The following is a 21431-nucleotide window of genomic DNA, read 5'->3' on the forward strand; positions in this document are numbered from 1 at the left end:
TTCAAACCATTGAACCGAACAACTGAATATCAAACATGTTAGATTCCAATGAAAAACACGAATTTTCAAACAGATGTAAGCACATTTCAGAACATAAAATATGATGAATAAGTGGAGAATTGCATAAATGAATAGATACATATTCTTCGGGTAACTTCGAAGCAAATGATCATGAAGTATTGTGGTCGGAGAGATAACTGTATAGTTATTTGAAGAGTTACCAATCAGAAAAATCATTTATGATTAGTGGGAATATAATTTAGAGTGAAGAAGGTTCATAGGAGAAAGAGAAAAAGAGAGATCAACACTATTTTCACCTGTCTTTTTTTTGAGACAATTCAGTGACGAGTCTGATAAATTTCAATGAAAGACTCTGGCAATTTCTGAAATAAAAGCGAGAAAATTATAGACTTCATTTGCTTTATGATGATGATGTTAGGTGTCTTGTTGCATTGATATTTTAAAAGATGCATTTTAGATATTTTGAGAATGAAGTCATCTGATGGAATACAGTGATTAACATCTCCAAGACATGTCTGGTGGGAAATAAATTATTATTTCAGATGCACCTGCGGAGACTGCACTATCACAAACTACAAGTCTCGAAGATGATCTTTGTTTAGTGGCTTCGCCGAAGTTCTACATTCTCGAAACCCATTGGAAGAGAAGAAACAAAAGGAGAAAAGGCACGTGGAACCTGGATGACCCAAGCCACGTCAAAGGCTGATGTGAAATTGAACTTTCCTCAATTAATCAGTTCTAAGTTTGCTTTTGGCAACGAATAAACGCTCTTTGACTTGTAAGTTTTAGTTGTGTTCTTAGTTCTCGAAGTCTGTTTCTGTCCTAAGTGATAGAAATAGATAACTTGGGGGCCGAACCAAATTAGTTGTATTAGCAGAAGTCAGACGCTGGTGAAGGTGATAAGACCTGATCCGAGCTCCTTCGCTATTAGAACTATTTCCTCTCGTTGACTAAATATCAGCGAACGTACTGTTCCTGTCTCGGAGATCGAAGATCGAAGAGTCGGACAAATAAAAACGGTGAGACCGTGGTGAGATACTTTGGTGTGATATTGGTGAGACGGTGGTGAGAAACGGTGATGTCGTTCAGTGTGGAGAGAACGAAAAAGGGAAGCTCGAGTGTTACTTCTTCCGAGAAGTCATGGGCTGTCCAAATGAACGAGGTGAGACTGAAGGAGAGACGCAAGTTGGTGAAGGGATTCACTGACTTTTTGGAGTCTTCGGGTCGTATGGAGAGTGATATGTATGAGGCACTCAAGGCGGCGTGCAAAGGCAATGAGAGACAGTCAGAAGTGCTTGTAGAGCCGGTGAAAAAGTACTGTCATGAGTTGCGAGAACGATTTGAAGAGCTTGGCGGAGAGAGATGGCCGCTAGAGATTATTGGAGTAATGAGGGAAAATGGAGTGGAAACGGTAGAAGAGTTGCGTGAACTCTGTGAGAAAGGTGTAGAAATGGTGCCAGGTGGCATCGTGGAGAATGCCAAAAAGGCTCGGGATGAGTTGGCATTGTTACAAGATGCTTGGAAGGAGGAGAGAGAGACGTTGTTTAGAGAATTGAACAAGCTGAAAGAGGAGAAGCGATTGGCTGAGGAGGCTGTCTCGAAGTACAAAAAGACGCTAAAGGAGGAGCGTGAGGCAAGTAGCGAGTTGAGAGGACTGCTCAGAAAGCAGGAAAGTGAGCCTAAGAAGGCTGGACAGGCCCGTGATACTAAGGAAGTTCCGGTGCCCTCGAGGTTGGAGGTGGTCAGAAAGTGGTCCCCAAGGGATTCGGATGACGAATTCTCGATGCATGGCAGGCGTGGTGACCGGAAAACTGTAGGGGAGAGAAGAGATAGTGGAGCGAAAATGAAATGCTTCACTTGTGGAGGAATTGGACATGGTTCCTGGCAATGTGTATCGAAAAGAGTCGATAAAGTGCAGATCCAGGAGGGGACTGTCAAGAATGCTGGGGTGGAAACCGTGGAAATGGTGGAGATGTTGGGACAACGGAGACGGGTTGTCATTGATAGTGGGGCAGTCGTATCGGTGATATCGACTACTGCTTATGAGAGGTTGAAGGCGGGGTGTCGTGACTGGGAAAAGGAAGTTGAAGTCTTCGGAAAGCCGACATTCACAGTTTTGAATGCGTCAAACTCTAAGATGAGAGTCAGGGGGCAGATCAAAATTCCCATGGTGGTCAGAGGGCGGAAAGTGAGAGTAGTTTTCCAGTTGGTTGACAATTGGGTGGAGAGGATACTGATAGGAACTAATGCTTTTGAGAGCATTGGCGTTGAGCTGAAATGGAAAGATCCATATGGTTTGGTGAATGCCGAAGAGAACTCGGCAGAAGTACAGTTCATTGGAGGTGAGAAGAAACTGGAGAGACCAGGAGAGAAACTTCGGAAGGTTCCGACGGAGGTATCAGGGATACAGTGCAAGAGCGTTGCCGTGCGTGGAGAGAGGGGGAGAAGGGCAAGCACGGGTGACGTGGGAGAGGTGAGCAAGTCGGAAGGGGAGGAGAAGGAAAGAAAGAAGGTGAAGATTCGGGCGAGTGTGGCGGTCATCGGACCTAGATTGGAGGCGAGGGGGCCAGGTGTTCTCGAGTATCGTAATAAGACGATAACGGGGTGGACTCAGAAGTTCGATTGGGGAGAAGTGAAGGAGGCAGTGGTGCTTGTTGAGTACACTGATAAGGAGGATGAGAACATCAAGAGAGTTGAGTTCGTAAAATCAGTTGCGAAGGAAGTGGAGAAAGTCTGGATGATGCCGAGAAGTCTACAATGTGAACTCGGGGACGTCGACAATGTGGCCAAACGGTGGAAAGAATGGCTGAAGACATCCGCGAACGTGGAAGTTGTGGATCCGTTGATGCCCGTAGGAAATCACAAGACACCGTTGATCTTGGAGAAATGGCATCGGAAGTCGCTGGATGGTCTACAGAAGTACTTACACAATGCGTTGCCGAGCCATTCAGTCAGATGCCAGTGGGAGAAGAACACAGACAGAAGACCACAATCTGGATTGAAGAAAGATCTCGGAAAAGGATGCCCGATCGCCGAGAGGAGGGGGAAGTGGCTTCGCCGAAGTTCTACAGGGTGGCGCAGAATTACCCGCACAAGCTATAAGTGCTATATCTAAAAAATTAAAAGTCAGAAAACCATGGGAGTCAACAAAAAGTTTATTCATGATCATAGCAACAATTATCAGCTAAACTTGTTCCATCCGACCTCCTCTCTTTTCGATGACAGCACTGAGACGTCTGGGGTAGGTATCGATGGTTGCACGCAGGTAATCTGGCGACAAAGCGTCCCGTTCCTTGACCAGGGTCTTCTTCAGGGCTTCGATACTTGAGTGGGGTTTAGCGTTGACCTTGTTTTGCAAAACCCCCAGATGGAATAGTCCAAAAGATTGAGGTCTGGCGAGGACGGAGGCCATTCGTCCTTCGGGATGAATGCAGGCAAATGGGTCTCGCACCACTGTTGCGACAACTTGGCTGTGTGTGCGGGAGCACCGTCTTGTTAGAACACCCAGTGACGTTCATTGAAGTGCTTCTAAACCCAGGGAAGAAATGTCTTTTCTAAAATCTGCAAAATGTAGACTTCATTGTTGATTTTGACTTCTTGATCGACAAAAAGCAATGGTGACTTGCCATCAGCACACACTGCTCCAAAAACCATCACACTAGCAAGATGAGAAGCTTGATGAATCGTCTTTCCGTTGGCAAAAGCTTCCTCAGATGTCTCACCAAGTACTCGATGATTTTGAGGGTTAAATTCGGCTTGTACGGTGAACAGCTTCTTGTCAGAGAACACTGTAACCAAGTGCTCATCATTGCGCGTGCGCTGAAGGAGCTTTTTTGATCTTTCGAGCCGTTTCTTGGTTGTAGCTTCCGAGAGAATGGCCGCTTTTCTTACACAATAGCAGGTAAGCTTCAGCTTGCCTTTGACAATCCTTCCCAACGAACGACGACTAATTTTCATACCTTCCGCCATTTTTCTGATGCTCTGATGTGCATTTCTTCTGATTCTCTCTTTCACAGCTTTGATCCGATCTGTAGTAACGACTGTTGCTTTTCTTCCTCTCCCACGTCTATTCAAGAACGTTCCGAGCTTTTTGAAACGAGAAATCGAGTCATACACGGTTCTACTTGGGACTCCGAGCCGTTTAATGATGTCAACCGGAGCGACTCCTGTTTTGAAAAGGTTCAAAATGGAAGAGCGATGTGGACTCGGCGGTGCCATTTACCTAAAACAAAACCGATCGATCTGAATTTTGGCAGAATGATAAAAAATAATATAATTAACAAAAATTTAAATAATACGCGCACCAGAATTGCGTCAATCGCCTTGCTTTATGGTGTCAAACTTTTGTGCGGGTAATTCTGCGCCACCCTGTACATTCTCGAAACCCATTGGAAGAGAAGAAACAAAAGGAGAAAAGGCACGTGGAACCTGGATGACCCAAGCCACGTCAAAGGCTGATGTGAAATTGAACTTTCCTTAATTAATCAGTTCTAAGTTTGCTTTTGGCAACGAATAAACGCTCTTTGACTTGTAAGTTTTAGTTGTGTTCTTAGTTCTCGAAGTCTGTTTCTGTCCTAAGTGATAGAAATAGATAACTGTTTTTTGTCGGTTAAACAAGAAATTTCGGAACCTGTATGAATGGTTGGAACGTTTTGGTTCTGATGTATCTTTCTCCGTTTGCAGTATTCCAAATTGTCTTTTCTCTTCAAAAGAATCCCATTCAAAAAGTGAATTTATGATGTATGTCTGGTTGCGTAGTGACAAATGCACCGCCCGATGTTTCTAGGGACCTCTCACATGCTTTTGTCATCCTTTCATTCTTCTTTTTGTACATATTCCGTCCATATTCGTATACTTTTTTCAATCTGAATGTCGAAACAGCCAAAGACTTTTCGAAGTCGATCATCCGATCATGTTCCGGTTGTTCCCACAATGGTGAGCCAATCGAATGCGGTCGGAGTGAAAAGAATTCACGTTTGGAGAAATGCAGATGTTTTCTTTCAAGGAATTCAGGTGGGTTTCAAGTCTATAGAGAATTTTTTGATATTCCTAAAATCCAACTCTACAGGTTGATATTGATATTTTATTTAACTATTTATTGTTTAGGTTGTTGTAAACACGCATCGAGTTCCTTCAATTGATGTCCTTTTGGATGTAATCAGTAGCCGAATTGGTTTGATAAATGGCGCGAAAAAGTTGTATACTACCAGTGGAACACTCATCAAAGATATCAATAAAATTAAGGATGGAGAGGTATGTTCAGAGATCTGGATACAGAAGGAAACTGTTTGTTTTTAGAACTACGTGGCTTCTAGTTCTCATTTCACTCCAGCTGCTTATGGAGGACAACAACAACAACAAGTGATAAAGAAAAAGAAGAAACGATCCAAAACAGTTCAAGGAAGAAAAACAGAACACATTGAGCTGGGAGAAGAGATCTCTATTCCATTGAATGAACCAGTCGAACATGAAAAAAAGAAAAAGAAGAAGAAGGTTGTCAAAAAGAAAGTGAGAGATCATTCCCCACATCATCTGGATCGTGCAGCACATCATGGGTCCGATGAAACTCTTGCTGAAACTGCGGAAGTCGAACTTCCAAGTGAGATAGAAGATTCAGAAGAAGAGGAAGACGAAAGGGACCATCATTATCACCGAGGTATGAAGGAAGTCATCTGAAGTTAAATCCTATGAGTGTATTTCAGACAAAACACCTGATCATCATCGCCGTCCGTCGACAAAAGCTAGCGTTGGTCCATCTAGATCCACGAGTCGACGTGAAAGTAGAAGAGATGTTCATGATCATAATGAGAAGAAAGACGAGGATGGAGAGAAGAAGAACAAAGATGAGAAAAGGAGGAAATCGGTAAGAAAGATTAAGATAATTGATAGAATTCATTGAATATTCTTCAATATTTTAAACAATACGAATCATGTTTCATCCGTCATTCATTGTAATAATTATCAATTTTCAGCGAGTTTGTGTGATATCATAATCTTGAAATGTATCATCATCCCACTTAGAGGTACCACTTTTTGAAGTGCGCTCTACTGAACTTAATCTTCACACATTCTATTCGTTGAGTGCGCTCTACTGGACTTATACTTTTAGACGCTTCTGAGATAGTTCAGTAGAGCGCACATTGCTTTGTGTGATTCAAATATGACACTTTATATGTATTGCAGGTCAGTCGTCGTAAATCTCAATCTCATCATCATGGACAACAACCCAATTGGGGAGATCTGTCTAGTTTCACAAAGAATATAGACTCTCTGCTTCGTAATTAATATTTGTATTTTCCCTGTGTTGCATTCAAATCTTTAGGAATCTTGATGTTCTGGGTGGGCAGTTTTAATAAAATAAATTACTTTCTCATTTCTCTTCGTTCCCTTGGCGTGTCCAATGAAAAATGAGCATTTTTAGTGGGTGTTGACGGTGATGTTGGTGGCTTCTCACTACCAACCTGCCAATTTGTCGTTTTGAAGAACTGGGAGTGAAGAAGAGAAGAAAAAGACGACGATGTGGTGCTCACTTCGTTATGGAAACCCAATGATTAATGGTTGTTGTATATATCGAAAAAGAAAGATCTCGGGCCTTGATGAAGGTGTCAGAGAGAGGAAAACACATAAACTAGGAATACGTTTTAATTGGTACGTTTGTGTCACCACTTTGGTTGATATCGATACGACTACAATATGACCGATTCAATGTGGAAATTGGTGACCAAAATATGGCATCTAAGCTTCTCACATATATTTATCGGACCTAAGGCTCCAATGCTTTATTTGACTGATAGAATAGTTTTATGAAAATCGTAGACACATTTTGTACTCAAGTCACCAGGTAACGAATCTCTTCTTGATTTCTCTAGGGTACAAACACGTGGATCACCTAGGTAACTAGAATGGAACTAGAAATTATTATGTTCTGACCACACACACACATCCACATTTTCCCAGCAATTCGTCTCTTCTCTCTTCTTTCTCACAGCTCCTCCTTTTTCCTACCACTATAATATTAGCTCCTAATCGGTTAGCTCTTTTTTCTCAACGAGCAGATGTCAAATGCTCTTTCCCTATTTCCCCCATTTGACTTTGAAAGCATGGGCTTCTGCAAAAGAAATTTTAATTAGACGGGCGGTCCAATCAACAAGTATTTCCTGAACATCACCCGAACCTGTCCAATTTTCACGCGTTTTCTTGAGGTTATTTTTTTCTTTTTTGGATCACTGAGAAGCTGTCATTTACACTTAAAGTCACATAAAATTAAGAGAAAAGGGTAAAGAAAGCTATTTGAAAAAGAGCAGTCACATCGCATCACATACTGCTTCCTCTCTCTCTCTTTCTGACTCTTTTCGTGGGTTTGTCTCCAACATTTTCCGGTTTTGGATTGAAAAATCATCACGAGGAAGTATTTGGTTTTGAAACAAATCCTGCAGAATTTTCGATTAATTTCACTGATTTTGCAACAAAAGCTTATTTTTCTCATCGATTCGATCATACTGGATTCAACTATAAATACTTTATCTTCCAATTATTTTAATGTTCACATTACATCAAACAAAACACCTCTACATAAATCAGAATCATTTTGTAGACAATGACAATTTGATTCCCCATACAAATCTAGGTTAGAATAAGCATTCTCTATCAAAATTCATCTATTCTTGATTCCTCACTTTTCAAAATCGTTCCTGGAATTTTGGTCGATCGAATCCCGGAATCTCATATATACTTATATTTCTTCCAATATTCACGTAACATTGAAAGATTTGATATCCATCCGGAAATGACCGGAAAACGACAAAAATCTATCCAACAAGATACTTTTCTCTTCAGATTTTTTATTTTTTGCCCTCCCGCCTAGTCACAAAAGTGATCCAATTGACTCGTTTTGATAGAGTGCACCCTAATAATTAAACTCAGGTCTCGTGTTGGTTTCTCCCTGACAATTTTGATTTATTTCAGTTTTGATTTATATCTTTTTCTTTCCTTTCCAACTTTTCGATACCCTAAAATTATATACTTTTTATTCTCCCACCTTTTTATTTCACTTTTTTCAGTTCAAAAAATGAGGATTGATTTTATTTCTGTTGTTTTCTTTATTCGTAAACAAATATTCGATGGAAATGTAGTGGAGAGATGTCCAGTAAATATGTGTGTACACTGCACAAATTCATCGTTATAATTCGCTTTTCAGCTTCAAAACTCCTCGTATTTTTCTATTCATGCTCCAAATTGGACATGAAGAGAAAAAGGAGAAGAGAATGTAGGCGTGTGTGTTTGAAAATGGAAGAATCTAATATGATTATTATTATTATCGAAAGGGAGAGAAATCTGAAGCATTTTGGAATTGGATTGTGTGTTTTAGAATTTGTTGTTGGTAAGAGGAAACGTAGGAGTATCCAGTTGAGTTTCATACTTTACTCCTGCTCGGAACTTTAGAGCACAGGTACCTAGAGAACACATATACTTCCTGACAATTAAGTTTTAGCGGTCGCTAAGATATTCTATTGTAATGGATTATTCAGACTCTGTGTAGGATCTCCACTAAAAATATCTTGAGAGTTCATAAGATTCTTCATTCTCAAAGCAGCTGATAGACAGATAACCCTCTCTATTCAACATATCAGATTTCTCTTGTCCTTAGCCCTTTTCTTCTCATTTATCTCCTGTTTCTGATTATTTTGATTCGGTTTTTCATATAATTCCTAGCACACGTGAATTGATTAGTTAATTCATACCGATCAAGTTTCTGTTTCGAATTCCTAATTTCAGAACATGTCTCTCCCCTGTTTTCAGAATTATACGGAAAAATCTTCCCAAGAAACGTTGTTTTGCTCTTTCTATTTTGTTCTTCCATGCATCAAGTATGAAACGTTTTTGAGAAGTGCAAATTAAAAGGTTGTCGACAATTCCATCACTTCCAATTACCGGTTGGAAGCTAAAACCACCGTCATAAATGAGGCTGGACACGAGAATTAGCATTTTCCGTTTCTTTTTGCTCTTCACGTCTTCTTCTTCTTTTTCTTTTTTGCTTCTTCTTCTACTCCTTGATTCTCGGATTACATTTTCGCGCCTTTTCCATCTTCTTCGTCTTCCACTCTGCTTTTCCAGGCGGGCTCCCCTAATTAGACGCCTTTGTGGTTCGAGTATTCGAGTAAGGAAAACGGACGAAGAGTGAAATATGGACGAAAGAAGAGAAAGAAGAGAAAATAGAAAAAGTAGAAATAGAGAAAAAAGAAAGTAACGTGGGCAAGAAATACAAGTTGTTTTTGGAATCATCCGATTTGAAAGAGTACCATTCTCTACAGTTTGCACAGTATTTGACTTTTATTGTGATTCCACCAGAACTCCTCCAACTTTTCTAATTTTTATTTTTTCGAGCTTTCTTATAGTGTAGTGTTACTGAAATCATAAATTATCGAGTTTTCACTCTAACTCCCCACAAAATTTTTGGACGAAGTTCAATCCACTGCAAGCTTTTAAATCTCCCAAAGAACTTATGCTTGGTGAGCTTCCTCATTTTCTGACTTACAGTATACCCTGCGTCCCCCAACATAAATCTTTTCTTTCCATCTTCTTCGTTTTCTGGTGAAAACATGATGAACAACGTCGATTTATAATTGGCTGACACCTCGTATTCTCTCCTTTTTCAAATAAATCTGAAATCTGAGTACATCATTCCATCCCTCTTCCTTCCCTTCGACTCCGCCCATTTTGGTCTCCTCTCTCTATATTTCAAAATATCAGTTTTCCGCTCTTATTCCCTTCTCATCTGAAGAAGAAGAAGCATGTGTGTGTGTGTCACTCGATCGTTTTGACTCGTGTTTCTGGCTTGTCTCAACACAGATAAATAAATATGATGACTCGGAAAAATAAGAGGAGAAGAAGTAAAGATATATTAGAGGAGAAAACTAGAAATAGAAAGAGAAATAGAGATAGATGGAGTAATATCATTCATTTAATTTATTGACGATATATTCGGGAGATGAGTGCTTCTCTATTCTTCTTTTTTGCTATCTCCAGTTTTCTTAGAAGGACAGCGTTTTTTGACTATTTTTAATCTACTGTAAATACTATTTATTTCTTTCGCTCTTGTTTTCTTCACTTTCTCAGTCAAATCACTCTTCGATCTTCCTGTTTTTAGATTTTGTTTCATTTCTCAAATGCAATGAATGAGCCGACCGATGACGTTCCTCACCATCTTCACGTCTTCATCAAAATGCTATTCTCTTCTCATTCCAATTCTTATCATTCTGATCACATCGACGTCTTCAACCGACTCCACAGCAGCCGGTTATCGTCAGAATAGTCATAATCGATGTTATAGTTGTATGTCAGAAATGTACGAAGGGTTCTTGAATAAGGGAATGGATAGGTGAGTATTTAAAGGAGGACTAAGGTCATAACAATAACCAAATTTCAGATACTTCAACCGACCTCGTAACTTTAGTTCACAATGTGATGGAGAAATGGATATTACGAATATGCATACAGTTCCATGTAGGACGATTTGTTTGACTATTCAACAGGATTTAATAGTTTTGGGTGAGTTCTAATGTATTAAAACATCTAAATACTCAACGAATTATTCTTCAGGACAACCAACAGGACATCGACTCTATATGAGAGGTTGTGCACTGACAATTGCCAGAAGAGGACTGAACAACCACACTCTCAGCATGTTTGATAGATATGATATATGCAGGTGAGAAGATTCAAGGAATTATTTGAAATGCGAATATTTGCCTTGAAATATTATGAGCTCCGTGACAAAAATTCATCGTTTTGAGTCAAATAGTGTTGGTTTTTTTGCACAGCAGTTCTCTCGAAAAAACCCAAACTAAATCTCCAATCGAAACTTTCATTGATTTCAGGGACATGTCGGCTTCTGATTTATTCCGTCATGAACAAGCAGATTCTCAACGTATTCGGGTTTGCAGCTGCCTCGGCGATCGCTGTAATTCAGCTATCTCAACAAGCAATTCTCAATCGCTTTCAATTTTAGCAACTCTAGTTTTATTTTCTTCATTTTTTGTTTGAAACTGCTCTGATCCTTTTCTCTTTCCTCTATCAATCTCCTACTTTTCACATATCTTCTTTGAATTTCCCTGTCCTTTTCCTTGTTTTTCCGTGCTTTTACTGTTTTATATTGACATGATTAAACTTTATTTAAATAGTTCAACATTCTTTCAACTTAGCCAACTCGGTGAGGCAAAAACAGTAAAGAGAGCTCCCTTTGATTCAATTGCTGGAGAAAGAGCATATGGAGACAGGAAGAGTCCTGAAATATATTGAGGTGATAATACTTGTGGAGACAGAACAAATGGAGATAGTATGATAGGTGAAAGAGCAAGAGGAGTAAGAATTAAAGGAGTTAGAGCAAATGGAGATAATATTAATGGGGTCATTACTTGAGGGGAAAGTATGAAAGGACACATTACAAGGGGTGATAGAACAAATGGATTGAATATTCCAGGAGATAACACAACAGGATCCAGTGCAACGGGAGATAGTATTATAGGAACAAACATAAATGGATCTAAAATTACAGGGCTCAAAATACGAGGAGACAGTATGAGAGGAACAAATAGCCAGGGTGATAAGATTACGGATCCAAAAAGAGCAGGAGAGTTTATTAGAGCAACGAAAACAGCTGGAGAAAGAACGAGAGCTTGAGATGCTGTCTTGGGATCATTAATTAGAGCAGTGTTTAGAACTGGAGAGAGGACGATGTCATTCTGGCGAACCTGAAAACAAGAGTAGTATCATAAATAGTTTATCTTGTTCACTCACCTCAAACTTTAATTTTTCCTTTGCCACATCCTTGATAGTCGAATGGATTGCTCGTTGAATTTCGGCTCTCGTCATATTGTTAAAAGTCTTCAATAGCCTGGGATTCTTAAATGGAGATTTCTTTCCATAAATCATTTGCATTTGCTTTGGATTCAATACAGTATAACCAGTTTGATTCATATCTTTCAATTGTTCAATTGAATATGTTTTATCCAATTTCTCGAATAATTCTATTTTCTTAGCTTCTGCTGGAAATCGCTCTGTTATATTCTCCTTTGTGAAATACAATGGTTGTCCATCAGGCCCTCTTCCCATTGCATCATCTGTCTTCCTCAAAGCATCAGTCAACTTATCCTCTGCTTCTTCAACAGCTTCTGCAACTCCAGTTGCTTCCACAAGTAAATCCAGAAAGTTCTGAGAATCTTCAGCAGTCATTCCCACTTTATCAGCCATTCCGAAAATTGATTTGAACGAAGTTTTCTTTTCGAGATCTGATCCAGAATCATGGAGAGAAAACAGTGATGGAGAGAGTACATCAACCTGAGATATAAGTTACATGTTCTCTCTGAATTATGCTTACCTCATTCTTTCTAGCTTCTTCATCCTCTGGCAGAACACTCATAAATCGTGGACTAATGAGTTTTATAGTTTTCGTGTCCATATCCGTTGTATTATGCCCGCTGAGTCCCAATCCAATTTTAGTTGCTTGTCGAATCAAATCAATCGGAATCATCATCATTTTCTCTTCCTCTGTCATATTCGAAACCTTCTGATGGAACATTTCTTTCAGCTCTTCGTCTTCAATCTCCTCTTCTATTTTGGCAGTGTTCTGACAATGAGACATGAATACCCGTAATCAACTCGTACCACATACCATTAATAAACCACCACGAGTATTCTCTGGCTTTCTTTCCGGTGAATTATTTTCAGATAAATGCAAACTCTTCGTTTTTTGAAACACTCGCATTCTTTTTCTTTGTATGTTTTCCATATTTTTTCTTTTCTTCATAGATTCGCCATTCGCTTTTATTCTCTCGATAGTCTCTTGCCATTTTGATAGTTTCTCTTTTCTTTTTATAATCCTTACAGTTTCACTCAATTGTTTTGTTATTAGTGCAAATGGAGATCTGAAACAATTAATTACTATATTGCTCACTCACTCCACTCTCTGGAAAACCAAACTTGTCAAAATCCCGGGCCGGACCGAGAAAATTCCAATTTCGATCCGCCCCGGCCAGTGACAAGTTTGTGGTAAACTAACCTATCCTGATCCGATTTTAGCACATAACTTTCTGCATTTTTGATTGTTGATCTTTTCGTTCTTTTCAGAGTCTTGAAAGATCCAATCCAACTTTTTTCATCAGCGACAACAGACGATTCTGATTTTCTCATCTTTCCTCCAAATCTTGAAGCCTTGTAGTTTTTCATGCTTTCAAGGCTATGTAGTCTTCTTGAATATTTTTGCATTCTTTTCGATTTAGAAGATGAAGAATTCCGAGCTACTGAAATATTTGAAAATTTTTCGGAATTTTCAGAGTAAAGTTTACTTTACCTTTATCAAAATACTTCTTCCTGTTGAGTAATCGATTCGTCAATCCATCTCCTTCCAATGCAACCAGACATTTTGCATGACTTGTTATATCATGAGCCTCCGATGAGCACTTCTCGTGTTTCTTCTTGTCGTATTTCTCTACCAAATTCAATCTGAAAATGAACAAATATGCTCAATGATTGGGAAATGAGTTTTACCTTCTTGTAGCAATTGCTGAAATGAGTCCGGAAAACGCCTGATCTGTCCAATGTTGCCATAAATCGGTACTCGACTTTTTCGATATCGGAAGAGTAAGTACTTTATCTTTGTAGTATGGAGACGACTTCACATTTTTTGTATCGATGGTCACCTTCAGTTCTTTTTCAAGTTTAGAATTTCCTTGGACCTCTGAGAAATAAAATGGATAAATTAGACGTCCATTTGTTTCCGGATCGAGGGATATTTTCTGTACTCGATTGTACAGTGAACGCTCTACCATTTTCGTATCCCCTTTCATCTTACTGCTTTTTGATGATTCTTCGTCCGGCTGAATCATCATCTATCTTCTACTAACTTACTTTTTATACTGTATCTAAGCTCCGCCTCTGACCAATTTGATCGCTAAGGCGAGCACCTATCTTGTGTCTTCTTTTAATAAATGTTATAAAAAGTACAGTAAGTTGTGTTTATTTTCGGTCTATCTCATTAATCTGTCTGCCACCATAAAACATTTACGATCGGTGGTTTCATGATTGGATACACAAAGAAGCGAAACGTCTTCTCGATAAATCAGAACACAGAGGATGGATCATTTTGATCGGAGAATTACGGTATACTTCGGCAATGAAATTTGGTAATTTCAGAGAGTTTTTATAGCACAGCCACTTTGCTGTAAGACTATCTTGCCAAGTGTCAAACTTATTCAATAACTTTCGGTTCGGAATCTTCAATTGAAGTTTAATCGAATTTTGGATTGGATTCAATTAATTCATGAATTTGGGTATTGTACAGTATAGCAGTACAGAAAGAAAGAAATTTTTAATTCTTTGAGACTGATATTTTCTTAAACATTAACTTAAAACCCGTACCGCCTACCTAAAATCAAAAAGATAAGAATAATCCAAGAAGCTCGATAACATCCTCCAGCTAACATTGAATTTTTCCAATCGAAAATGGTCAAAATAAAGAACAATACAGTCAAAATGAGTCTCAGAATAAACTTCAGTCGAATGAAAAAATAAGATCAAATGATGGGATAATCAATTTGTTCCGGGTGATAAAAAGGATCATTGCCGCTAAACTTCTTAAGCAAAACGGCGTGAAGCGCACGCCTTCGGAATCATAAAAGTTGGAGATTCACTTGGATTTTACGGTAATTAATGAATTGATGCTTTCCCGACGATTTCTGATTTTCGGATAGAATGTTTCTTATAGAATTGAAATAAAATACATTTTATAGTTTTATTCAACCTACAAACACTGTCGAAATTAATCAACTCAGCCAACTAGGAGATGCGAATACAGTCACCATTTTACCAGTTGATTCAACTGCAGGAGACAATGCATAAGGAGAAAGTATGATACCAGTTACAAACTGAGGTGATAATACTTGAGGAGACAATACAAACGGGGATAAAACTATTGGAGATAAAGCCAATGGAGTCAGAATCAACGGAGTGAGAGCAAACGGTGAGAGAATTAATGGGGTCATGACTTGAGGGGACAAAATAAAAGGACAAAGAACAAGAGGAGAGAAAATAAATGGATTGAATATTCCAGGAGAGAGGATAACTGGAACAAGAGCAAGAGGTGACAGAACTATTGGAGCAAAAACAAAAGGAGTGAGAACTACAGGACTGAGAATTCGAGGTGAAAGAATGACTGGGACGAAAAGCCATGGAGATAGAATAACTGCACCAAAAACAGCTGGAGATTGAATCAAAGGGACCATTACAGCTGGAGATAAAATAAGAGGCTGAGATGTTAGCACGGGATTGTTGATAATTGGAGTTGCTACAATCGGAGAGAGGACAATGTCTTTTTGACGAACCTCAAAATTGTCGCACCGAATTATTGATTAATCTATGCAACCAACTTACCTCAAATTTTAACTTCTTGTCAGCCACATCCTTGATAGTTGAATGAATTGATCGTTGAATTTCAGCTCTCGTCATATTGTTAAAAGTCTTCAATACCCTAGGATTCTTGAATGGAGATTTCTTTCCGTAAATCATTTGCATTTGCTTTGGATTCAATACAGTATAACCAGTTTGATTCATATCTTTCAATTGTTCAATTGAATACGTTTTATCCAATTTCTCGAATAATTCTATTTTCTTAGCTTCTGCTGGAAATCGCTCTGTTATATTCTCCTTTGTGAAATACAATGGTTGTCCATCAGGTCCTCTTCCCATTGCATCATCTTTCTTCCTCAAAGCATCAGTCAACTTATCCTCTGCTTCTTCAACAGCTTCTGCAACTCCAGTTGCTTCCACAAGTAAATCCAGAAAGTTCTGAGAATCTTCAGCAGTCATTCCCACTTTATCAGCCATTCCGAAAATTGATTTGAACGAAGTTTTCTTTTCGAGATCTGATCCAGAATCATGGAGAGAAAACAGTGATGGAGAGAGTACATCAACCTGAGATATAAGTTACATGTTCTCTCTGAATTACGCTTACCTCATTCTTTCTAGCTTCTTCATCCTCTGGCAGAACACTCATAAATCGTGGACTAATGAGTTTTATAGTTTTCGTGTCCATATCCGTTGTATTATGCCCACTGAGTCCCAATCCAATTTTAGTTGCTTGTCGAATCAAATCAATCGGAATCATCATCATTTTCTCTTCCTCTGTCATATTCGAAACCTTCTGATGGAACATTTCTTTCAGCTCTTCGTCGTCGATGTGCTTTTCCAAGTTTGCGAAATTCTGGAATAAGTATCACTAGGTTTAACAAGAAGGTTCTCAAATAAAGTTAGTGTATTGTTTAAATTAGGTAATTAGCATCACTTACACTACTTTTCCCATTTTGTTGTCTTATTTTTCTCATTTTGAATGAGCTGTCATCTGATGACCCAATCGTTGCTTTTTGAAATACTTGAATCCGCTTCTTCTGTAAGTTCTCCATCTGTTTTCGTTTCTTCATCATATCTCCTTTCTTTTGAATTCTCTCAATTATTTCTTGCCATTTTGATATTTTTTCCTTCTTCTTGAAAACCTTCACATAGTTGGATAGAGTTTTCGTAATTGTCGCAAACGGAGATCTAAAAATGATCATAGAAAAATTCTTGCATCATTGAAATTGGTAAACCCACTTGTCATAACTTGTTTTCAGAGAATAATTATCAACAGTTTTGACAGATCGTTTAGCCCTTCTAAGTGTTTTGAACGATCCAATCCAATCATTTTCACTCAATTCGTTGGAAATTCCAGAATTTTCAGAAGATTTTTTCAAAATTCTTCGTCTTCGTTTGTTCTTTTGTTCGGCACTTTTTGATGCTTCATAGCTTTCCATGCTCCTCAATTTCTTCAATTTCTCGTTACTCTTCAATCTTTTCTTCGACATCTTTTCGATTGTCTTCCGTTTTTCTGTAATTCTGATAGTACTCCAAAAAGAGATTTGTGAACATACTCTGATGGAAATACTTCTTCCTCTTGAGTAATCGATTCGTCAATCCATCTCCTTCCAATGCAACCAGACATTTTGCATGACTTGTAATATCATGAGCCTCCGATGAACACTTCTCGTGCTTCTTCTTGTCGTATTTCTCTACCAAATTCAATCTGAAAATTAAAATAAGCTCTTTGATTGGGAAAAGAGTTCTACCTTCTTGTGGCAATAGCTGAAATGAGTCCGGAAAACGCCTGATCTGTCCAATGTTGCCATAATTCAGTTCCTGCTTCTTTCGTGATTGGAAGTGAAAGAACTTTGTCTTTGTAGTATGGAGAAGCTTTAACATCTTTTGTGTCAAGAACTACTTGGAGTTCCTTTTGAAATTGCATATCAGCAATGATCTCTGAAATTTCAGGTTTGATCGAAAATTCAGACCGTAAGCGTCCTTCTTGGTGATTCTTCATTTTCTTAACTCCGCACCACAAAAGACCGTCAGGTTACAACTTGTGACAGGTGTACGGTGATCAATAGCTTATGATTTTGTCAAATGTTTTTTTTCGAAACTGTCCTCACCTGGTACACACAAAAAAGCCAAAAGTGTCCATAATGTTGCTATTTTCTCCATGGATGTTGTTCCAATCTTGAATAGAAATAGTATAAAGTGAACTCTGTGAACCTATTGATTCTCCTATTTATACCATCCCCTCTATCATGTATTTTGTATCTTTAATGTAGTGTCTTTAAAGGTTTCATTCCCCCTTTTTGAAATTCGTGAAGCTTCTGATCAATTAGTAGGCATTTCGGTGGAATGAACTATTAATTGAATCGAGATTTCGGAAATTCACCAAGAGGAAAAAAGATAAAAAGGCAATATCCTAATGAGCTTAAAACAATTCGGGAAAGTGAAAACGAAAAAGGATTAGAAAATGCTTTTGTTTCGCCTGAAAAGTGGAAGGATTAGTCTCGGAAAACTGTATAACGGAATCTGTCTACAGGCGCCACGCCTTCTTTATCTTCAGAAACTTCTCAATGTTCACAAAAGAAATTTCTGAAAAAAAGGTCAGCAAATGCTCAAGATATGTTTATAAACACAATTCTTCTCATAGTAGCAATGAGAATAAGTTAACAAAACGTTCAATAGTGCTGTAATTAACAACTCCAGTTCCCATAAAATCACATTTCGATCTTCATCTATTTCGGTTTTCCCAAGTGTGCCCATAAATCTTTTTGTTCCATCATTATATGACGATGAAGTGACAGAAGACAGGTGTCTACAGGTGATAACAAACGCCAGGTCAGCAAGGAGAAATGATTTATTAACATGAATTCATTTTATGGAAAAGAAAAATTGTCTTATTATCGATAATATTATATCACATTTTGTTTCTACCCATAACAACAAAAAGAACGGAAATAAAAGTAGTCGATTAACTGAGCCAACTTGGAGAAGCGAACACAGTTACCAACTTTCCGTTTGACTCAATTGCAGGGGAGAGAGCGTATGGGGATAGAATGATTCCAGTCAAGAACTGAGGAGAAAGAACTTGCGGAGACAAAACGAATGGAGATAATACTAATGGAGACATCAGAAGTGGATTCAGAATTAGCGGAGTTAGAGCAAACGGGGAAAGAATTAATGGGGTCATGACTTGGGGGGAAAGGATAAATGGACACAAAAGAAGAGGTGAGAGAACGAATGGATTGAATACTCCAGGAGAGAGAACAACTGGAACGAGAGCAAGAGGAGAAAGTACGATGGGGACAAACATGAATGGATCTAGAATTACAGGACTCAGAATACGAGGAGACAAGATAACAGGAACGAAGAGCCAAGGGGATAAGACTACGGTTCCGAATATTGCAGGAGATTGAATCAAAGGAACCATTACAGCTGGTGACAAGATTAAAGCTTGAGATGCCAACGCAGGGTTATTGATGATTGCAGTGTTGACAATTGGAGAGAGGACAATATCCTTTTGGCGCACCTGAGCAATGGTTTAATGAAACATTTTTTTCTCTTTTCTTTTACTCACCTCAAATTTTAACTTCTTGTCAGCCACATCCTTGATAGTTGAATGAATTGATCGTTGAATTTCAGCTCTCGTCATATTGTTAAAAGTCTTCAATAGCCTGGGATTCTTGAATGGAGATTTCTTTCCATAAATCATTTGCATTTGCTTTGGATTCAATACAGTATAACCAGTTTGATTCATATCTTTCAATTGTTCAATTGAATATGTTTTATCCAATTTCTCGAATAATTCGATTTTCTTCGCTTCTGCTGGAAATCGCTCTGTTATATTCTCCTTTGTGAAATACAATGGTTGTCCATCAGGTCCTCTTCCCATTGCATCATCTTTCTTCCTCAAAGCATCTGTCAACTTATCTTCTGCTTCTTCAACAGCTTCTGCAACTCCAGTTGCTTCCACAAGTAAATCCAGAAAGTTCTGAGAATCTTCAGCAGTCATTCCCACTTTATCAGCCATTCCGAAAATTGATTTAAACGAAGTTTTCTTTTCGAGATCTGATCCAGAATCATGGAGAGAAAACAGCGATGGAGAGAGTACATCAACCTGAGATATAAGTTACATGTTCTCTCTGAATTATGCTTACCTCATTCTTTCTAGCTTCTTCATCCTCTGGCAGAACACTCATAAATCGTGGACTAATGAGTTTTATAGTTTTCGTGTCCATATCCGTTGTATTATGCCCACTGAGTCCCAATCCAATTTTTGTTGCTTGTCGAATCAAATCAATCGGAATCATCATCATTTTCTCTTCCTCTGTCATATTCGAAACCTTCTGATGGAACATTTCTTTCAGCTCTTCGTCGTCGATGTGCTTTTCCAAGTTTGCGAAATTCTGGAAAAATCTCGATAAAATGAGAATAATCATTTGTTCGGAAGAAGTTCAAAGTTACTAACGTAATCTTTCAGAATGGCTTACCAAAATAGATCCATCTTCGTTGTTTTTCCTCCGCTTTCTCATTTCGAGTAAGCTGTTTTCAGATGATCTTATTCTCTTTGCATTTTGAAACACTTGCATTCTCTTCCTTTGAAGATTTTCAACTTGTTTTCTTTTCTTCATCATATCTCCTTTCTTTTGAATTCTTTCGATGATGTCTTGCCATTTCGATAGTTTATCCTTCTTGTTGAATATCTTCACAGTTTTCGTCAAATGCTTCGTGATTGTAGCAAATGGTGATCTGAAAAATGATTTGTGAAGAACGAACTCGAACAAAAACGATTAAATAGGATAAACTTACTTGTCGTATTCTGTTTTCAAAATATAACTATCCGTGTTTTTCACTTTGATCGACCGTTTTGCTCTTTTCACGGTTTTGAACGATCCAACCCAATCATTTTCACTCAATTCGTTGGAAATTCCAGAATTTTCAGAAGATTTTTTCAAAATTCTCCGTCTTCGTTTGTTCTTGTGTTCAGCGCTCTTCGATGCTTCATAGCTCTCCATGCTCCTCAATTTCTTCAATTTCTCGTTACTTTTCAAACTTTTCTTCGACATCTTTTTGATTGTCTTCCGTTTTTCTGTAATTCTGATAGTACTCCAAAAAGAGATTTGTGAACATACTCTGATGGAAATACTTCTTCCTCTTGAGTAATCGATTCGTCAATCCATCTCCTTCCAATGCAACCAGACATTTTGCATGACTTGTTATATCATGAGCCTCCGATGAGCACTTCTCGTGCTTCTTCTTGTCGTATTTCTCTACCAAATTCAATCTGAAAATGAACAAATATGCTCAATGATTGGGAAATGAGTTTTACCTTCTTGTAGCAATTGCTGAAATGAGTCCGGAAAACGCCTGATCTGTCCAATGTTGCCATAATTCAGTTCCTGCTTCTTTCGTGATTGGAAGTGAAAGAACTTTGTCTTTGTAGTATGGAGAAGCTTTAACATCTTTTGTGTCTAGAGCCACCTTTAGCTCTTTTTCAAGTTTTAGTTCTCCATAAGCAACTGAAAAATGTGATAGCTTTGATGAGATTGATGTGGATAATCATGTATTTGCAAAATATCTAGAAAAGAAAAAAACAGCTCTCGAATCTAGAAATTGCAGAACTGTTATGAAAAAGAATTACCATAAAAAATAGTGAGAGCGAAAAGAAATTAATTAATAACTATATGTCTGTTGGTATATGTAGTTGATATATATGTTTTTCCCCAGGAGAGTATACATATCATTCATGTAATTGATCTATTAAAAACTTGCCTGCCAGACACGATAGTATTAGAATGAATGTCAAAAGACCATAGGAAGAACTCATTTCGAATCAAAAGTCCATTCCTTCTCTTGCCCTCTTTTATATTCATTTGTTCCTGAGTACGGGCGACCGAAAAGGTGCTATCCACTGGATTAAGCCAATATATTTTGACCAGAACGTGTACGAACGGTTAATTAGGCTTAAAACAAATTCTTTGTTGTCGAGAAACATGTAGATAGTACATAAATTT

The 21431-nt window shown here is 38.3% G+C and overlaps 4 protein-coding genes across 4 annotated transcripts; 2 read left to right on the top strand and 2 right to left on the bottom strand.

Moving 5' to 3' along the window:
* Nucleotides 1-4890: 4890 nt before the first annotated feature.
* Nucleotides 4891-6306, top strand: GCK72_005763 (uncharacterized protein; the record flags this gene model as incomplete). The annotated part of the gene is made up of 5 exons (XM_053725326.1): nt 4891-5034; nt 5128-5274; nt 5320-5677; nt 5724-5884; nt 6205-6306. The coding sequence occupies 5 exons, from the start codon at nt 4891-4893 to the stop codon at nt 6304-6306; spliced, it is 912 nt and encodes a 303-aa protein (XP_053589520.1).
* A 3890-nt stretch (nt 6307-10196) lies between these two features.
* GCK72_005764 (uncharacterized protein) lies at nt 10197-12235 on the top strand (the record flags this gene model as incomplete). Its single annotated transcript, XM_003102473.2, has 5 exons — nt 10197-10399; nt 10448-10569; nt 10621-10729; nt 10899-10981; nt 12060-12235. 5 exons carry the CDS (start codon nt 10197-10199, stop codon nt 12233-12235), a joined length of 693 nt encoding a protein of 230 aa, XP_003102521.2.
* GCK72_005765 (uncharacterized protein) lies at nt 11219-13907 on the bottom strand (the record flags this gene model as incomplete). Its single annotated transcript, XM_053725327.1, has 8 exons — nt 11219-11305; nt 11634-11771; nt 11818-12308; nt 12358-12646; nt 12905-12944; nt 13079-13319; nt 13370-13521; nt 13567-13907. 8 exons carry the CDS (start codon nt 13905-13907, stop codon nt 11219-11221), a joined length of 1779 nt encoding a protein of 592 aa, XP_053589521.1.
* Nucleotides 13908-14840: 933 nt separating this feature from the next.
* On the bottom strand, nt 14841-21244 carry GCK72_005766 (uncharacterized protein; the record flags this gene model as incomplete). The annotated part of the gene is made up of 15 exons (XM_053725328.1): nt 14841-15398; nt 15448-15938; nt 15988-16276; nt 16362-16611; nt 16663-16936; nt 16980-17131; nt 17175-17364; nt 18403-18946; nt 18995-19485; nt 19535-19823; nt 19908-20166; nt 20227-20506; nt 20550-20701; nt 20747-20936; nt 21229-21244. 15 exons carry the CDS (start codon nt 21242-21244, stop codon nt 14841-14843), a joined length of 4425 nt encoding a protein of 1474 aa, XP_053589522.1.
* Between the last annotated feature and the right edge of the window lie 187 nt (nt 21245-21431).

This window comes from Caenorhabditis remanei, chromosome II (genome assembly GCF_010183535.1).
Source record: "Caenorhabditis remanei strain PX506 chromosome II, whole genome shotgun sequence".
Lineage (NCBI taxonomy): Eukaryota > Metazoa > Nematoda > Chromadorea > Rhabditida > Rhabditidae > Caenorhabditis > Caenorhabditis remanei.